This window comes from Poecilia reticulata, chromosome 19, assembly GCF_904066995.2.
Source record: "Poecilia reticulata chromosome 19, P_reticulata-male-v2, whole genome shotgun sequence".
Lineage (NCBI taxonomy): Eukaryota > Metazoa > Chordata > Actinopteri > Cyprinodontiformes > Poeciliidae > Poecilia > Poecilia reticulata.
In genome coordinates, this window is record NC_088848.1 from 22,397,012 (window position 1) to 22,417,502 (window position 20,491).

At 43.5% G+C, this 20,491-nt stretch overlaps 1 protein-coding gene across 4 annotated transcripts in view; it reads left to right on the top strand.

Moving 5' to 3' along the window:
* Nucleotides 1-20,491, top strand: part of raraa (retinoic acid receptor, alpha a) — a 184,434-nt gene that overhangs the window by 129,007 nt on the left and 34,936 nt on the right. The window contains exon 1 of one of the 4 annotated variants that reach the window (XM_008437855.3): nucleotides 3,693-5,034. The exons of 2 other annotated variants lie outside the window; for them this stretch is intronic. In XM_008437855.3, coding sequence (XP_008436077.2) covers nucleotides 4,857-5,034 — 178 coding nt within the window. In that variant the 5' untranslated portion in view covers nucleotides 3,693-4,856. Of the gene's footprint in view, nucleotides 1-3,692; nucleotides 5,035-20,491 lie in introns of those variants that run through there. One more of the 4 variants, XM_081600820.1, reaches the window with a different exon arrangement.

The window sequence follows — 20,491 nt, forward strand, 5'->3', positions numbered from 1 at the left end:
ACAGCTTTGCTCCAAACCAAGGACGCTGCGTTTGCCGCTTCTGGCATTCCTCAAGCCATTTCTCGTTACGTAACTGTGCATTTACATCCTGATGCCACACAGATCACGCCTTAATATCAGTTTGACTCGATTTTTATGCAGCCGATGCTCCCTTGTCTGTGACTCGGCTCTCTGCGACATCATCAAGGCACTATCTCATTCTCTCAGTCTTTCCTCTGGTAAAGTACTTTTCCATGTACTCAGGAGTGTGCTGCATGTTGATGCTGGAACAAGGGCAGCCACCTGGACTGGTGTGTTAATGTGCTCTGAACCTCTTGTGGTCTCTCTTCTCTTTTCTCCCAAGTCTTAACACAGTCATGAAAATGGAGGAGAGACCACTCACATCTCTTACGTCCTTTGGTTTTGTGGCACCAGTTGTCAAACATGTTGCTTGGCACATGCATAAATACTTGATAACAGCGCTGTTAGAAATCCTAAGTTGTGGCCGTGCAGTTCATTGCCTTTCTAAGCTACTGTGCTCGATTCAAACAGGAGTGTAAGAGACGCAGGTTGACTTTGTCTTCCCCCTTCCACACCGTGTTGGTCCTTTCACAGAATGGGCAGAAAAGGGCAAAAACGTGTGTTAATTCTGCTTTACAGTGTTGTTTGAAAGGAGCTTTTCTGAAACTGGCATGAGAGTACAGTGACATACAACAGACAAAAACCTAAAGCGATCATAGCCTTAAAGATGGAGTTTATGATATGCTGCTCACAAGTTCTGGGAATTTACTACTAATATTCTGAACATGGATTGAAATTGTTGTTCATTTAAAGCATTCAACTTTTTCTGCACCCTCTCTAACTTACTCCTAGTAAATATGAATAAAGTGTTCTAAAATAAGAAGTGTGTGATATTTCATATATTGATATGGATCTGATACTAAGTAAATATAGGGACAGTATCATATTGATACCAATACTGACAATTTTTATTTTTTAGGTTTAATGTAACATCAAACTTCTGACATTCAGGTGTTTTTGTGGCTTTCCTTTCAGTTATTTTGTTTAAGCCTAGGGTAGAATTTGGACAAAATTTAGAAGTGTCTACAAAATACTTTAGGAATATATAGTGAATATATAACCTTAACAGTCCATTAACTGGTGTTGAGAGGTTAAGAGTTAAGAAGTTAACACAATAAATAGAAAAAATAAAAAAACAAAACTAATTTGTGTGCATTTTTTTTCTAAATAAATAAAGTGCAAAAACTTAATTTGAGGGCAAAACAACATCTTTTTCGAGGTAGAGTTGAGAAACTATGATGCAAAAATAAAATAAAATTTCAAGTCCAAATCTGAAACTAAAGTGTGATACTAATTTCACCAAACTAGTATCGATTTGAAACTGATACAAACTTGTTGATATTATTGATACTTTGGATCAAGCCACCCACATCCACCTAAAATAATTTATTTTGCACTGAAAAAAAGTGCAGATTTCAATTAGATTTTTATAGAAATCACTTGTTCCACAGTTATTGGAACAAGTGATTCCCAACGCTCCAAAAAAGATTAGCAATCCATTTGGTTCTGCTGGGGTATAAACATGGTAGATTCCTATTTTGTCTCAAACATTCTTCAAAATGGTACAGATGGCCCAACACTAGATCCAACCAACCACCTGTGAGTTGATCTTCAATAGTCAGATCACTTCTTGCCTAAAATGTTCATTTTTTTACAGTCAGAGCAAGAATGAAAAAGCTAAACAAGCATAGAGTGGATGAGGGCTCAGTTTTACAAACTGAGGAGGATGGTAAAGAAAAGCTCACTGCAGCAAAGTGTGCCATATTCATAAGAGCGATTCATCTTAAGGCTTTCATGGACATTGTACAAGGCCTGCCAATAATAGTGGAGAATGCTGTAAATCTCTCTCTCTCTCTCTCTGAGATGTCTGTTAAAGGTTGGAGGGAAAAGACCTCCCTCCCTAATTAAGTAATGATCAACAGCCTGTTATCTGTCAGCTTGTCCTCTGCAATCACAGAGTATCACTCCAGGATGAATGCCATCCCCTTCGGAGAAGAAAACAGCCTGGAAAATTAGCATTTTCTGACAGCCATTACTCATCTGGCTAATCCTGTCAAGGAATGCGTGGCTATCAATGCAGGCGAGGGGTCGCCGTGGCCCGGGTCTGCACATCGCCTCTTATCAGGCAGGGTAAACACAGCGGGATCTGCATTAAATAAGTGTCACAGTCAGCTGGGGGCGGAGCAGGGAACCCCCTCCACTCACCCACCCGCTCCTCCCTCCTGCTAGTCTCCATTCTGATAATCCTTTTCAAAAGCTGGCTTGGGCAGACCCAGCTGTGGCCTGTGGCTCAGGTGTAGGATCACCGGAGGAGGAGGGCTGTTCTGTCAGCGGCTTCATTTACAACACAAGTCTGTCGACTTTGTGTCCGAACCCATAATGAAGCGGACATTTGAAAAGGTCACTCTGTTGCAGTTTGTTCAGCCAAGCTATTCTGAAAAGCCTTCATCCGTGCTGAGATGCCTCAACGTGGGACATCATGTCAGACAGTCCAGGCCGCGTCCGCCTACAGTCATCTGATGCAGCTACCCATCCTCCAGACTTTTTTTTAATGTGTCTTGTCTGGTTGCTTTGGGTTTATTTCAAATGTAATGGATGCAGAGAAAGATAGAATAGTGGGACAAAGGTCTAAAGGGAAAAAGGGAGATAAGGGTAGAAGACAGAAGGAAGCATAAAGAGGACACAAGTCAACACCCTAGAAGTCTGCTTCTACACTTGCAGAAAGGGAAAACTAAACAGAGGAACCACAGCAACAAACAACATATGCATATGAAGTAACAATGGCATCAGTCAAAAGCTGTGATTAGTTGTAACTGCGCCCCAACATAGTGTATCTGAGAAACATACCCTAAGTAATTAAAAATGTCAAAAGTTTTTTTTTTTTGCCAGTAGAGATGCACAAATCAGAATTTTCTGGTTGATTTTCAATTAGATTTCTCTTCATAAACTGAAGTACATAATTTATTCTCTCCCCTCCCCCACTAGATTCTAGAGAAATCCTAAGAAGCTCTGATTTTGAGTGTGTAAAAGTTAGAGACATTCCTTCTTGGTGTCAGGATCATCTCTGATACTTCTTCTCTTCCACCGATGTCGTTTGTTATGCTTTCCAGCTGCGTTGTTCTAGTTCTAGTTTTGGCACAGAATCCAGTGGCAAGCACGACACTGCTGCATGCTAGCACGCCGAGTCTCTGCAGCGATGCATGGAATGCTGCACAGTAAAGATGCGAAGAACGACAACAAAAAAAAACAACCCTTAAACAACTTCCTGGACTTTCTTCCAACTGTAAGCAGGCTGTGAGAAACTCGCCTGCCTCTCTGCCACCGGGTGACTTTGCCACTTTCGTTTTGTGTGAACCGCGGCGCCTCCGTCTGCGGGGCCAGCGCTCGAGGAATGAGCGCGGCGCCGTTACTCGGGGTGTACAACAAGGTGGGAAACCTTGAATAATGTGAGACGGGGAGCGAGCCAGAGAGGCGAATCCCAAGTCAAACCAGCGGGTCACAGGAAGGTGAGGCTCGCCTTCTTCCCTGGGTTCAGCTAAAGTTCAGCAGCATAGCATTAGGCAAATTAGGGAGACAAGAGTGTTGGGGTTGGAAGGAGAAAAAAAAACAGAATTCGAGGGACTGATTGAAGATGGTAAGGAGTGATGAACTTCCATGGGGAGGGGGGGAGGCACATCAGAGAGATGCATTCTGCTGCAGCTTTCATTATACCCATAAACTCTCGTGGAAAGATATGAAAGACTAATTACTGCGCTTATATAACTCAATCATGTCATGAAAGCCGTTCCTATTTAAAGCCCCCGCTGCTGGGTGAGAGGGAGGGCCCCGCTCTACTTCATTCAGGCCCTGCGCTGCAGAAAGGGACATCCATTGTCACGTCCCTGAAAGGGTTAAATATGGGCGGAGCGGCTGCATGAAAGACACGGAGGAGGTGGTGGGGGGAGTGAAAAAGCCCGGAGCCCGCTGGAGGTGGAGCCAGATCCCCTCAGCTCAGCTGCTGCGCCTTGTCACATTTCTGCACAATATGATCGCCGCTCTCCTTGCTGTGGGAACAATTTCTCTCTCTACAAACACGAAGCAGGCGGTGCAGCCGGGAGTCTGAGTGAGAGCGAAAGGAAGCCGCCGGGTTGCTGCACAGGAGAGGAGGGGACGGCGGTGGCTGGTGGTGGAGGGGGAAGCTGACAAGGAGTCCAGCCGCGGCGGATCGGGCGCTAACGGGACAACCGAGCGGAACCCAGCCCGGAGGACGGACTGCAACTCCGCGGAATCTTAACGCCTCTGTCCCGGATCGGATTTATTCCTGCTCTGCTGTCTGGGATTTAATTGGGGTTCGCAGCGCTGACGGAGCCTTGTTTAAATGTTGCTCCGACTCCGATCGAGGCCGACCTGAGCGGACCGGACCGGACCGGACAGGACAGATCCATTTCTGCTGAACTTCCCTCGGTTCGGCTTGGTGTATTCTCTGTGCTTTTTTTTTTCTTTCTTTCTTTCTTCCTTTTTCTTGGTGCTGCTCCGTCGGACACAATGCGGACTGCTTTTTAAAATCTCCTCAAACGAGGTTGATGTCTTTTTTTTAAATATATTTTTTATTTTGCTGCTGTTGTTGCGGTTCCTGCAGGAAGATGCCAGATGTCCAGGTCGTCCCGCTGTGTTTGGATCTATCACTTTTCCCTCGATCTTGATGCCGTTTCCCCCCTCGCTCTTCCCTCCATCTGAGCCCATCTACCTCTGAGCACCGCTCCGTGTTTTCAGCGCCTCTCCCCGCCGCCGCCGCCGCCGCCGCCTCTCTGCCGCGTATGATGTACGAGAGCGTGGACGTTGTGGGACTGAATCCCAGCCCGAACCCGTTTTTAATGATGGATTATTACAACCAGAGCAGAGGATGCTTGATCCCTGAGAAGGGGCTGGTGCCCGGGGCGCCCCATCCTTACAGCACGTCCATCAGGAACCAGCACTGGAACGGCTCCAATCACTGTAGGTGTCCCCCCCCCAACCCCCCCACCCCCTCTTTTTATATTCCCTGCAACTTCAACTCATTCTTTAGGAAAAGTTTGGAGAATTTTAGTTATTTATTCAAATATGTTCGTTTCGTTACGTTCCACAAATACACACATGCCTGTTTAAAAGAAGACACATCTTTTCTTGTGTGTATATATATAGGCTCCATCTGACCTACTTTTCTGTTTCTTTCTGTGTTTGCTGCCTCACAAGGCAGGCAGCCTGCTGGAGTGTTTAGTTTTCTATTCCCTCATCCTGAGAAACCTCAGGGAGCGTGCTCCTGCCGCTCTGACCCCAGCCACTTTATCCCAGGCTTTTGCGTTCCTGAAATATGCTCTAAATACAGCCAGTGTTTTGCAGGCCATGTAGGCCTTAATCAGCTCAAACTTCTTCTGCCCGAGTTCTCCCCGTGGTTCTCCAGTAATCTGGAGAGCTGCACCCTGAGCAGCAGCAGCAGCAGCAGCAGCCTGCCACTACCTGGACTGCACTGTTGGTAGTTTCTAGTCAGTTTTTCTTTTGATTTTTCATGCACATCAATTTTCAACTTTTGTATATTTCCGTATTAATATAGTAGCTCTGTAAAGTGGAGCATAAATATTGCATAATTTCTTTGCTTTTCTGTTAGTAAATATTATATTTAAGCATTTATTTTGTATTTATTTTTCAGCCTTTAACTTCATTTTACATAGTTTCTCAAGATCAAAGAGCATCATCTAATAAAATAAAATAATTTGATCCTTTACTGAACCTACTGTCAGAAAACAACTTATTCTAAATAAGCTGTTTCTTGCTGATAGGAGTGAGTTGGAATTAGTGGGCTCTTAAAAAGTTGCAGGTTTAAAAATCACTGACATTTTCCATCGCATCTTTCTAAAAGTTTTACTGTGAATCCAGGGAATGAGATGGGAATCTGGCATTTTATCATAGGGAAACACTGCTCTGCCCCTCCCCCATCTATTGCTGCGCACTGCTAATCAGCCAGGCTATAAGAAGCCTTGAAACTTTTCCTCTTGATTACTGGACAGATGAATTTAATACAAGTTGTGAAACCAGTAAAAAAAAAGCAGGTGACTCATGTCATATTCCCTCATTTATTCTTTAAATACACTTTGATGGTTTCCACACCTGGACAATTTTAATCTGTGATTGTTGGCCCCTTTCTGTTTCCTTTTGGCCCTCGTTCATTTTATCACGTTAATTCTCAACTCAAAATATTCCAGCTAGGTGGGAAAAAACACATTTTTACATTTTAATAATAATAATATAATAATAATAATAGTAATCCTGATGCATGTATTTATTATACTCTCCCAGATTTGAGGATTCCAGGCCTTCTGTCATATCTATAAATAGGATTTTAATATTTCATTGACTCAGATCAGTGATTTTTCTTTTGGCATGCATTACGCGTCGTTTTTTTTCTCTTTCTTTTTCTTTTTTGTTAGTCACGCAATAACCAGCAAGAAGCACGCATCTGCCTGGCTGATAGTCTCTCCGTTGCAATAAAACTAGCAGCAGCCCGTCCCATTATTTACTTCAAAGCAGCTGCACCACACAGAGCTTAACGGAGGAGAGTTCTGTTGTCTTTCACTGTTGTAGGAGCGTAAAAAAAAAGACAGGAATCTCCACAGGCTCTTAAGGGCCAATTTCCTCCCCATCTCCAGACTATAGGACCATGTGACAAAGAGGATATGTAGACAGGAATTTCTGATGTTTGGCAGCAAGAACTGAAAGCACCCAAAACACGTCTTTTTGTTGTTGTTGTTTGCGTTGGAGTCCGTCTCCATCGTCTTCTGTCACTGCTTGTTTTTCCAAGTCAGATGAGATTAGAGTACCCCCCTCCCCCTCCTCCTCCAGCCCCCCATCCCCTCCTGACCGGAGGAGACAAATCACTATCAAAGCACATATCCGACGCGAGCCCAGATAGTATTTATTGAGCCGATCCACTAAACGGCTCTAGCGGCGGCATTGATTCAAACCATGTGAGCTCGTCTGAGGGGAGACGATGGGGGTTTTTGGCCCTGGAAGAGACCTCTGATCCCTCAATTCCTCATTGTTTTGCTCAAATGAGGGATAGCGAGGGGGGCTAGCGTAGCGGCTCTTTGCCTTTACTACGCCGGTGCAATAAAGGATCTAATGCACATCTAGAGGACAGAGGTGGGGAGGGACACCAACATCATCTGTTAGTGTCATCACGGCTCAGACACCTATAGCTGGGCTGGAAACCACACAGACGGAAGGTCGGATTGTTTTTCACTTTATTATATCAGAGATTTTAAAAAATCATAATTTGAAAAAAAGAGAACATCCGAGGCTCAGTGGAGATTGAATGTTTGGAGTTTTTTTTTTTTCTTCTTTAGGCTTGAGCTTTGACCTCTTGTCCACATGCAGAGATTTTTGGTCATTTGTCCAATAATGTAAATCTAATCCATTTAAATTGAGTTTTCTAAACATTTCCACAGATCAGTAGAGGCAAGAATGTATCTTTTTCACTGTATCCTAACTTTACTTCCATCATTCTTCAGGTAGAAACTCAGGTAGCTGAATGACCAGGAAGCAAGTCAAAGATGGCTCCAGTTATTTTTGACAGGATTTGTTTCCCTGCACTGCTTTAGCCACATTCACCTTCTGCTGTTTGCTGTTAATGTTGTCACTGCCTCCTCCTCGCAGCAGACATCTTTCACTCAAATCCCAGCACCGTTTATTCTTCCAAAAACAGAACATCAATATTCATTTTCTAATGATTGATTTTCTTATAGATTTGAGCTTTCATTACTTAGCTCCTTATTTTTATCCTTTCTTTCTTCTTTTCTTTTTTTATTTTTTGTGAGTAAATACAAGTCAGGTGGTTTGAACATGTTAGCTGCTTTGTTTTTATTCAACTTAGAATGACTTCAAGAAACGCACCAGTATTTTTGTTTTCTTGCCAATTTCTTATTCATTAGGAAATTCCTTCATTTTGTAAAGGAAACTTACAGTATTATCTCCATCTATGTATTTGTAATCTTTGCCAGATTTTTGTGAAAGTACAACTAAGGAAGCTATTTGGCTTTTGCACCTAGAGACTAAATATATTGATGAATTTAGCACAAAAAAAAGGTATATAAGGATGAATTCCTTGATGCATCACTTTTAAAAACATGATTTGCTTCCATTTTATTTATTCTAAAGACTAAAGACAGCAGATAGTGCTCTCATAATATTTTCTCACCGGTTGACATTTGGTCCCCCCTTACCCCCTTCTGTTACTGTCGTTTATGGTCGTCTGTCTTTTCAACCTTTCAGTGTTGGATCTATCTATTCATTAGGACTTTTACAGCAGCGCTCTGTGGCTCTAAGAATGCACATCTTCAGTGAGGTTATCCAGGCCTAACGTGGCCTTCAGGACCCATTAGGTATCTGGCCGTAAATCTGGAAGGTGCGGACGCTTCATTCTCAGTGCCATTAGTTCCTTAAACATGCTTTCTTTCCAGCTGTTACTTTTTTTATCTGTCAGCACACGGTTTGGCTAACTCCTGCAATCTGGTTATTGTGGGTGCGCCGATTTTTGCATACATTTTCTTTAAAAAAAAAAAAAAAAAGAAAAGGAAAAGTCTCAGACCTTGCAGATTAAATGTACTTGATTTTTCACCCTCTGCTTGTCAGAAGCCTAACAACAGTTGGAGGCTCATGCATGAAAGAATGTGCATGACCTTGTTCACATGACTGTCACACTCTAAAAAAAATGAGGGAAGGGATGAAGCAAAAAGGGGGGATTGCATCAGGGGCTCAGCAGTCCATTGGGTTTTTGTTGGCTTTTTTTTTTCTTCTCCTCTCAGTCTGTCCGCTGGATGAAGAAAAACGATCGCCAGGGATTTCCATAGAGAGAAGATGAAGCGGAGTGAGACAAGCTCTCTGCTAGTTTGTCTTGTGGAGAGCGGATGCAGGAGGGCCGGGCGGGGAGGGGGGACGTGAACACTGCGTCTGAGAGGCAAAAGGGCACTGGCAGCTTAATCTGACTCATGTGGTATTTTAAGTGCGGAAGTCCTATTGCCTAGCAGGAGATGAGGCCCATGAAGAAACAGATGGCGCTTTATTGTTTGTCGGTGTGCTGATCTGGAGGGCACCATCCATTTGAAGTCTGTCCGTGAGCGAGGCCGTTTGGCGTGATTTGCCTGGAAGAAAGTCCACGCAAATTTCCCGAGAGAAGCCGCAGCTTTTCTCCTGGTTTCCCAGACAGTACGGCGTTATGTGACGCAGCTGAAGTGTCCCTAACGGTTTGTGCTGTCAGGCTGCATGAAAAAATTCTAAAAACACTTGTTGATGGGTTTGCACTTTGTTTTTTTGTTGTCGTTTTTTTTTGCAAGCTGGCAGTTTTGGAAAGAACTACAGAGATGACTTCTTTGCTCAGCTTCTATATGCAGTTGTATTTATTTGGCAGGGATGTGCTGAGAAGTGAGAAAACACACAGCACAGCATTAACAGTTCTAATAACATAGTTCTGACTCCAGGCCTCCTGCAGTCTGTGCCCACATGTTGCCAAAGGTCATTTAAATTATCCCCGTATAGTGTATTTTTTCTTGAATTTTGCCAATAAATGTTCTTAAAATGCCAAATATATATATTTTATGTGATACTATATATTTTCTGAAATATCAGAGTAAATGCACGTAGAGTAATGATAGCTGTGGTACTTGTTTGGACCAGATATTTCTTCTAAATTATGACCTCTGATCAAATAACCTCCATGACCTTTTACTGTGAATTATTAACATAAGAATTTTTCCTTACATTCTAAGGAAAATTGTCAGTATAATTTTTCATTACACTCATATTTTCTATCAGTGCAGAAAATAACTTTCAAATAAAAAAAAAATAAATAAATTTCAGGGTGTACCGTGTGAACATTTTGGGCCAATATTGAAATCTGAAATTATTGTCACTGTTACGGCTGATAACCAATATTTAAAGCTATATCCAAATCAAATCATAGTTTCTTTGTATGACACATTTCAGAAACAGGCAGGTCAAAGTGCTTTTGGTCATAAAAACATTGTATATGGCAGAAAATAGTTTGGAGACTATTCATTTATTTCCCCTAAGTTCTCCCCCGCCCCCCCCTGACTACTAATCGAAGGTTCCATTAAACTTCAGGTTGACAATAGTCTGATCATATCTCATATTGTCTGATACTTCAGTGTGTTCTCCTTCAGCCCAGCAATACACTGAGACGACGTTCCTGTTGGGGGAGAGAAAACCAGACATTCTTCTTTGTTGGTGAAACTTTTCAGCCAATGGTGATATTGATGCAGAACCCTCATACACATTACGTTTGGCGTATGGAAATGGTGGAGGGGATCAGTTTGTCCAAAGGAACACATCGGCTTTAACCTTGAGGTCTACATTCATAACGCGTTCTGTCACCCAGGTGTGTTGTCAATGCCAGAAAAAATGAAGAAAAAAAAAAGGTGAAAGGACTTCAAGTCCACTCCTGCTGCCTTCCATGGGAAAGGCTGGGGGGCATTTCACAACCTGCCATCACTCGCTCCAAAAACAGCACCTTGCTACCAACATGCAAAGCTGCCACTGCCCTTTTTAATGCAATTTACCCGTTACTGAATTGAGATGCCCTCAGAGCAGGAGACTTAGCATGTTGCAAGGTTTCCCAGGGCAACTGAGGTGCACGGATCTCTTTTGACTCCTTAAGCTGTCAGAAATTTTCAGGTGTACTGAAAGGGGTGTGGCCCGAGCAGAAATTGCACAAGCGACCCCACGGCGGACTCCTAATCACTGGGTGTTGGCGCATCCCATGTTATGTACGTTGCACGGTTGCTGCATTTGGTTTTCCTTGGACACTTCCCCCCTAACAGGCTCTCAGGTTTAGCGACGGGCCTCGTCTTGTTTTGGAGAGAGAATTAGCCGGAGGCATCAGTCGGCGCTCTACTGTACATGGGCTTGATTTGTCACTAAATCCCCAAACAAGGCCTGGTGTACTCTGCAAAGCTCACTTTGATGAACAAAGCAGGGGCAGACGGAACGGATCCAGGCAGTGTCATTGATTCATGGAGGCTTAAAGAAGCCCAACTGATTGCAGACATTGTGACAATAGGGCCATGATCTCGCTATCAATAATTACATCCTCCCTGATGTCACAGGGAAACACACACACACACACACACACACACACACACACACACACAGGCTGAACCACAGACACACGGATGAGAAGAAGATCAAAAAATGTTCAGGTGAACGAGGGGAGAGAGAGAGAGAGAGAAGGGGATCCCTATAAAATATTCATAGCTTCTTCATTTAAATCAATTCAGCTCTACAGGGGCAGTCAAGCATCAACTGTCAGAAATTGAGCTGGGCCTGTTGTAATCACTTCTTTACTTATTTCTACAGATGGCTTGTTCGCAATGGGCTCTGCATGGACAGTTCACTGACGCGCGCACGCACACACACACACACACACACACACACACGTGCACTCCCCAGCCCCGGTCTCCATGTTTTATCCCCCAGCCCACGCTGTAATTCATGTGCGGTATTGAACTACGGACATTCATCACCCCAGAACTCATCTGCAGGGCATTTTCATTCTCAAAGTGTCTCTCTTCTCTCTCGCACTTTATCTCCCCCTCCTCTCTCTCTCTGTTTCCACCTCTGCGGTGGCATCGTCTGCATGGCAGGCTAGAGACGGGCGCTCGGTGTCATGATTAATCTTTAATGCTCGCCTGCCCTAATTTTCCCTCATATTTTACAAGAATCCCCCCACCCCTTACCTGCCATCACATCTGCTATATATAGAGTGATTACCTTGTGTGTTGTTTCATTGGTTGCAGGGAACCACCCTTTGCAGCTCTCAGGCCAGAGCTCACTTCACTATATCTCACACTTCCCCTCTCCCTCTAGGGATCTCTGTTAACATCACATGGATGACAACTGTCCACATCTCAAGTAGTACACACATACACACACACGCACACACACACACACAACATTGTGGTGGAATGCGCTCCCATTCTGAGAGTGGGACAGCCAAGAAAATAGGGTAGAGGTTAGGATGCTAAAAATACTAGAGCCTGGCAGTTCGGCGGCTGCAAAAATAGCGCCGTGTTGCTGCCGCGTCTGTCGATTCTGTTAATGGAGGCGCGATGGGAGCATGCTCTGTTCGTGTTTGTGTTCAACGCATGAAACGGGCGCCGAGAAGACGTCTGAATCGCTCAGACTTGGCCCCGTGTGTTCTCTGCACTCGGAGACAAAGTGCCCCCCTACCCCCTGGCTAGAGCCATGCTTTTAATAAGCTAGCAGTCCGTCTCCGAAGATAGAAGGGAGTCTCAGAACGTCAGATGATCTCATTGCGGCTTCAAAGCTTTTTGTTGCTTCCCATATTTTCATGGTTACCACACACACTCAGGGTGTATGTGTAAGGAAAATTACTATTTTGTACAATGTCTCGAGTGGGCTTTTTTTAGATTTAGAGCATTACTCTATCAACACTATTAAAATGTCAAACAAAACTGTATAACATGAACAAATTGTTTATTTCAAATATGGAAGCAACAATTATTCCTAAAATTGATTAAATAAAATATAGCATAATATTATTGTTATATTACACTATGGCTGAAAAAATGAATAAAATCACATTTAATCAGTTTACAAAACTAAATTAGTAATCAAATTATTGCTAACTTGAGTATACAGACTCTAAAACATGCTATTTACTGAGAGAACAACACAATCAGAGCAACAATTAAGCACAAAAAAGTATATATATATATATACAGACATTATGCATTTAAGATGAAAAATATTTGTCTGTAAATATCCTGTACCCAGAGCTCATCAAGTGGCCTTGTTTGAGCATCGCCTGTATTGAAATGCCCAAGCTTTTCAATTCAGCAAAGCTATATTTAAATTATATTTTCACATGCGATTGTTTTTGCAGGGATGTTGTTAGAAGTACTTGTCTTTTATTTTGAAAAACCACTTGTTTTTCAATAAGTTTTGACCCTTGGATGAAGAGGGCGTTTGGCCGTATTGACATCGGTTTATTTTACAAAACTTGAATGGAAACACTTTTTGTTTTTTTTTCTCATCACATATCAGAGGACGAAAGATGGCAGGATGTAGTTGGACGACGATGGCGTGGCATGTTTTTGATGACCTATCATGTAGGCTTTAACCAGCAGAAAAATCTCTTATCACTCCATCTCTTTTTCTGGCACTTAAAGGAGATGATATACCATGATATAAGTAGACGGCCCTTGCCCGGTCTTGAGTAACATTGGATATCCGTGGTGTGTGTCATTTCTTCCTCTTGTCCGGGCCCATCCTTCAGTGACTCAGTCTACTCCCACCCAGTGACGGAGGAGCCATGGCTGTCTGCACACACTGCTCTCCTCTGTTTCCCACAGTCCCCCTAACTCATTTCATATTCATTAAGTGTCTGGGTGCAGCGCAGCCTTTGACATTTGACTCTTAAAGACCCACCTGGGACCAGCATGAAATGGACTACCTTCTCACCTCTGCGGAGGTGAGAAGGAAGAACGTAGTGTTTGGTAGAGATGGATAGGACGGGATTATCCATATATTTTTTTGGAAGGAGTTTGACAGACTTCGGTTACAGAGCACTTGTTTCCTGTAACAGCGTTTGTGAGATGTTTGCACGTTGTGGCAAATGAGAGATGCCTTGTAGTCAAGCTGCTCTGATCAGAGCAAGAGTGAGGTGAGAAAATACCGAAACAACTGGATCCTGTTTCCTCATGAATGTATTTTAAGATGGATGCACTCTGATATCAAGCAGCCGGTAGTTTTAAATAGACACAGTGTCTTTCACGGATCCTTGTAAATGAAGCTTATATCTCACCAGTTAGCAGTTCCCGTAAGGACTTTAGAAGCTCCCATTGTCTAAAAAACCACTTAGCTGCATGTTTGTTTGCCAGGAGCCATGGTGTTGGGTTCAACTGATGACCTAGTAGTCTCTGACATTCATACCCTGAGACAGTGCTCTGGAAAAGAAACCAAGATAAAGTCGTCAACATGACATGTCACGCTCTTTGGGTAAAACAAGACACAGAAACGTCTCTGTCTATTCCTTATTCTAACTCTTTTTCAAAAGGCCTGTCATCCCGGAGATTGAGAAATATGCAGGCATGCAGCGCTGAGAGCTAAGATGTGGGAGTTCATGACACAGGATCCGGCAATGTTAGAATACCATATTTCTTGTTAAAGTGATGTACTAGTCAGTATTATTGAGTCGTGAATGTGAAGAGTGTATGCTAGTATAAACGTGACATTGTGGGCCCCACAGTGTGTCCAAATTCAGGGGCTGCATCCTTCGAAGGCCCGATTACATCACAGCTATGTGACGAAGCCTGTCCAAATTCAAAAGCTCCTCTAAATGCGTCCTCCTTTTTGAGAGACGGGTCTGGTGTATCCTTCTATCTAGCACTGTGGGCAGAATGGAAGATTTTTGTTCTTGCAACAATGACGTACAAACCGGGAGACTAGAGTTGTAAATACAAGTATTTTAGTATCTTGTGGTACAAAAATTAAAAGCTTATAACATTTGTGTTGTATGGCTTTTGTAAAAAAGAATCAATTAATTTAATAAATGAATTCAATAAAACATTTTGAAAAGCTTGTCTAGTTCCAGCTTGTGTAGTTGATGAAGGACCTTCCCTATGTTAAATGGGTCCCTGAATTTGGACACCAATTGTTTGAGGCCCTTATTTTGGAGCAAGAAAGGAAGTAGTTCCTACCCACTCCAGTAGTGTAAGCTAATAAAGCCTTCTCAACATTCTGACTGTAAACCCTTGGTTACAGTAGTATTCAAGAAACCCCCATCACTGTTAGTTTGAAACTGTGACGGATTGGCAGATGAGAGTTGTGAGAATAATACGTCTAGCTAACTGCTAGTTGCTAAAACTAAAGTTAGCAACTGCCTTGCATTTTCCAATTGGTGTTAAGCTAATTTTTTCCATATTTTGGATTGATTTTGATCAACTTTAGCTTCTAGTTTAAACAATCATATCAAGCCTGAAATTAACTTTCTTTCTTTATTTTTATTTTTTAAACTGAGCAGTTTATTTATTTGTCTTTCGGCTGCACTATGGAGTGGCAGTCATCATCATACAACATTGGATACAACATTTGATCATCTTCTCTTCCAGCTTGTCCCTTCAGGGAACGCCACAGTGAATCATCCTTCTTCATTCTGTTGTGTCTTCTGTGTCCTCTACCTTCACACCAGCTTGTCGCGGATAAAATATAAAGCGTTGACTTTCTTTGTTGAACATTCTTCCCTCCCGTCTGTCTCTACTTCAGTCATAAAGCTGACTAATGGAAAATATGACAACTATTTGAAGCAGAGCTTTCAAGCGGCGCAGCACGCCTCAGCCATCTCCTTGGCTTGTGATGTTCAGCAACTCCGCCGCGGTGGGACACCCAGCTTTGCCCTCGCGCCATACGTGGGAAAAACCTTTGCGGCGCAGCGCTGTGCCACTGTGGTGCTTCCACAGCGGGGCTGGATTATTGTGTCTGGGCTGTCAGCACCTCTCAGCTGAAAGAAAATGAGAGTGAAGTTAGGGGAGAGAAGCGGAGAGGGGGTAAAAGAGAGGGAGAGAAAAATCTTCTGGAGGGCTGGCATTTTCAAACAGTAATCTCTGTGGAGCCTTTCAGGGGATTTGATGTCATATTTGGCCTCTGGAATTTTGCCTTTTTTCCTCTTTTTGAGCAAAAAAGCCGCTGAGAGCAAATATGAGGGGTAAAGAAGGAGGAGCTAGGAGAAGGGATCTAACAGAGACAGAGAGAACCTCTCAGCTGATATGATTAGTGCGGCTGATGGGTACTTGGCCTTCATCCAGCAGCAAGTCTGACTCCTTTTGGACTGTTCCTCTTTTCTGTCCTGGGATACCTCCACCATGATTATTTCTCTGCCAACTGGCTCCACTTAAGAATGACCAGCACTGAAAAGGTTTAAGTAGATGTTGTTAGTCAATTGGAACTAATTTTAATCTACCGTATTTTGCGCACTATAAAGCGCACCGGATTATAAGGCGCACCTTCAATGAATTGCCTATTTTAAAACCTTTTTCATATATAAGGCATGCCGCATTATAAGGCGCATAGAATAAACGCTACAGTAGAGGCTGGCGTTACGTTATGCATCCACTAGATGGAGCTGCACTAAAGGGAATGTCAACAAAACAGTCCGACTCGGTCGGCGAGGAGAGTCTTCCGCAACTGGGCCGGGGCGAGGCCGGACGATGGTCACCCTTCTCGGTTCGCGCACAGCATGTTTGTGGAGAGCGTGGTGCTAAATGGCCTGCAGACGACCTGATTCCAGACGGTCGGTAGGTAGATAGGTCAGTCAAACTTTATTAATGGATTACAAACCAGCGTTCTGACAACTATCCCAGCATGCACCGCGTGCTTCTTCTTCTAATGAAGTCGGCGGCTGCTTACCGTAATTGCTAGACCTGTTGTGGCTCAATATTGGTATATATATAAGGTGCACCGGATTATAAGGCGCACTGTTGGCTTTTAAGGAAATTGAAGGTTTTTAGGTGTCTCTTATAGTGCGGAAAATACTGTAATAAACCATTAATCGACAATTAATTGTAAGTTGATTGTTTGCGTCCCTAGTTGAAGTAGCAGAAGACAAAAGACTCAGAATGGTCCTTAAGCTTTGCTAAATTCAGCTTCCTTTATGTCAAGCTTTCATGCTTTTGCAAAGAGTATTAAAGCGTTCCAGATATGTTAGTTCTGGCTACCGGCTCCAGCAGTAACCTTTCCTTTCCTGTGTGAGTTATGGTTTGGCTGGGACGCGGTGATTACAGGCATGCACCTGCAAACCCTGGTTGCCTGCAGCACCAACCAGCTAGAACTTCCCTAGAGAGGGCTTTCCTGGCCTGCAATGAGCACTCTTCCCTGCCCTTTACCACCTTGGTTTGTTCTCCCCACACTGCTCACCTCGTAATGAGCCTCTGCAACCGTATGCATCCTGAAGCTGGGAAGAGAAAAAAGAGAGAGAGAGAAAAGGAATCCACGCTCTCATATACGCATGCTAAAGCCTTTCATGTCTGTAATCCCCACCAGCGAGAGGAGCTGCATGGGAATCTTGGGTCAGCTGACTTTAAAGAGAGAGGAAGGGAAGGAGGAGCTACTGCAGGGTTGAAACCTAAAGCCTCCCTTTCCGTTAAAGCCTGCTGGGATTCTCTGCGGGCTCGGCTCCCCCGGTCTCACCTGGCTCCATCAGCGGCTTCCCCTGAGCTGGCCTACTTGGGACTGTTTGATCTCATTGTGGAAGATGCGAGCTCACCCGCCGCCTGGCAGGCAGAGAGAATTCCTTGATGCTGAGGGTTGAAGAGGTGGAGCGGACTTCAGTGGAGAGGCTTAATAACTGTATTAACATCGCTGGCTCCCCCAGGACACACTCCTACACTGAGATGGGTGTTGGGAGGGTAGTCTAGCCTCTCTTCTCTGTCTTTCTGCACATGCCCTGTTCAGCATAGCTTGTTAATTTGGAGTGATTTACAAATCACCTTGCATTCAAACCTTTTCCTTCTCTCTTTTCAATATTTATATATGTTTAAATATGCTACATCCATTTCAACTTGCACACTAAGTCATTCCTGAAGTAATCCACTTACACTAACTTCATTTCCTCATTATATCCTGTTGTATTTTATCTAATTGCCAGTCTATGTTCCTGGCCTCTGTTGGGGAACGGTCTTAATATTCATGCTATTAGACATGATGCTACGTTGATCTTTATTATGATTGATTCCTGTTTGTCCCAATTTTTGGACCACACACCCTCCACTCATTATTGACTTGGTGTGCATTCACACCAGCCCTGTTGAGTCCACTTTAATCCAACTTCATTTACGTAATCAAACTCTGATGCAGATCAAAAATAAGCAAACTCTGGTCCCCTACAAACCATCGGTCCTCAGTTTAGTTGACGTGAACTCTCGTGCAGTTTGAATGCACGTGAATGTCAAGCGGATCGGAGACCACTCCAAAAGCAGGAAATGGACTATATTGCAGGGTCTTCTGGGTAAATATAACCAAAACACAAAACAAACGCGGGAGTCCAGAACTAATTGGAGAAATGACTCATGGGTTTTTTACCAAAGACGAGAGAAAACCTGTAACCACTAAAATCTGTTGCTATTCCATTTTTATTTTGATTTTGTGAAGAAGGCAGTAGTGCTCAGCGTTGTGTCCTTCAGTGGTTCTTGGTGTAGCGCCACCACAGGCAAGAGGAGGAACAGGTTGTTCAAAGGGTTTGGTTCGCCTGCATTGTGAAAGCAAATTGCACCAGCCGAAAATGGAACAAATGTAGTCTACTGGACTACAAGGTGTGAAAACACCTTTAGTTTATTGTCGTGTCTTTTCTAAATGTCCTCCTGGCTACACTTTGCACAGAGTTTGTAATATTTAATTCAACTTTGAACTCAAGGTAATGAACTATCTGCACACTTGTGTGTGGCACCTTGACACTTGAATTATACATGGGAAAGGGTTTAATAATTGACGACTCTCACTTAGCTTAATGGATAGAGCTAACTGTGAGCGCTGTGCCTTCCTATCACTGTGGAACTAGGCTGCAGAAGAAAAACCCATACCCACAGGGTCTTAATTAGGCCTAGGACTCATGCTGAACAGAGTCAGCAGCCAGCCAGTCAGCTGGCCTGGCATTAAATGGACCCCAGAGGGACTGGAAGGCCAAAGAGAGGTGGAAGCTCACCTGGACACTCGGCTCTGGTGACTTGTACTCTCCGAGTCATGCCAAGAGAAAAACCGCTGAGGTTTTGTCACTCTTAAAATGGTGTGAAAAAGTTTAAATGTGTCCATGTTTTAGTTTTCACTTTGGTGCTACAAAGGAAAACTGTCACTATGAGACCTAATGTAGAGTGAAGATCCTGTATACTGCAGAAGTCTTCGCACCTGGTGGCAGGAAGAGAGCCATTATTGAAAATCATAAGCTGATGTTCACCATTCATTCTGAACACCTCCAAACTGTGAAACATAGTAGTGGCAGCATCATGCTGTGGGGGTTATCAGCTACAGGGTGGACTATTGACAGGAACATGGATGGAGCAAAAAGGTCAGGCATGGATAAGAAGCTGTTATAGGCTGCGGAAGACTTGAAACTTAGCTGGACAGCATAGAGCATTTCCATGTGTTACAATGACGTAGTCAAAGTGCAGGCCAAAAATGAATTGAGACATAAAAATGTCTTTTAGTGTTTGGAAGAAACCCAATCTCTGGCTGTGCATAGGTAGTAGAGTTGTAGATGCCACACTTTTCAGATTGTTTTTGTAAATTATTATAATTTCTTTCCACTTTGCACTACTTACTGTCACATCAAAAGGTGATGGATGCATCGTAATTGTCGAAACGTGAGAAATACTCCTGCAGGACTCTGTATATTTTCTTAAATAACAACCCTGCCATTGTTTTCTCTTCACATGATAAGCACTCCAGGACCATTTGAAGTAATTCAACAATGCCTCCGGAAGCACTTTAGTGAAAAATAATAAGGAACTAATTTAAAACAAACAAAAAAAACCTCCATTGAGCTAAATGAAACCTTTATTAATAACAGACAGGGGAACACCTTGCAGCACCGCAGTCCTAAAACTGAAGCAAACCACAGCATGCATGCTGCTTCCTCTCACCGGGTGACCTCACATGCATGTTCTTGGACTGTGGGAATGGATGGTCTGGGCGTTCATGCTGCGGTAGAGATGACAGCGACACCGCTCCATCACTCCACTCTACTGTGCAACAATTACAGCATGTTCAAACTCGTAATTCCTTCATTTTTCTGGGCTTTAGATCGACTAGTTTGTCTCTTTTTGTGTGTGTGTGTGTGTGTGTGTGTGTGTGTCAGTGTGTCATGATCAAATGGCTCCCCCCAGGCTATAGTGAAAGGTCAGGGATCTATGCAGGAAATTAGTGTCTGCAAAGGCACAGACAGCACACACACACACACACACACACACACACACACACAGAGAGGGTTAAAGCAGAGCTCATACTCGAGGAAGCCAAACATGTCCTTCATTAAATCCTGGTACCATCCCACTCCCCCTTCCTAACCCCCGATGGCCCCGCCTGCTCTCATCAGCCATTTGTCCTGATTACAAAACAAAATTAAAGTCCCCATCGACCAACACCTCCAGTTTTGTTCCTGTGTTTATTTAGTGTAAGAATCGACACCAAAGACAAATGATTGTGCTCCTCTCCGCCCACCTTCTCACCCCTCGCTCTGCCCACATCCCCCTGCTAAGGAGTCCCCCACGACTCCTCACATCAGATGTCTGAATAAAAAGCGTGCCATGGCTCATCATTAGGCGGCGTAAGGAGAGCAAAGGCTGGCCCAGTGGCTCTCGGGTGCTTCTAGCTGGCATTGTGCTCATTGGCTTTATAA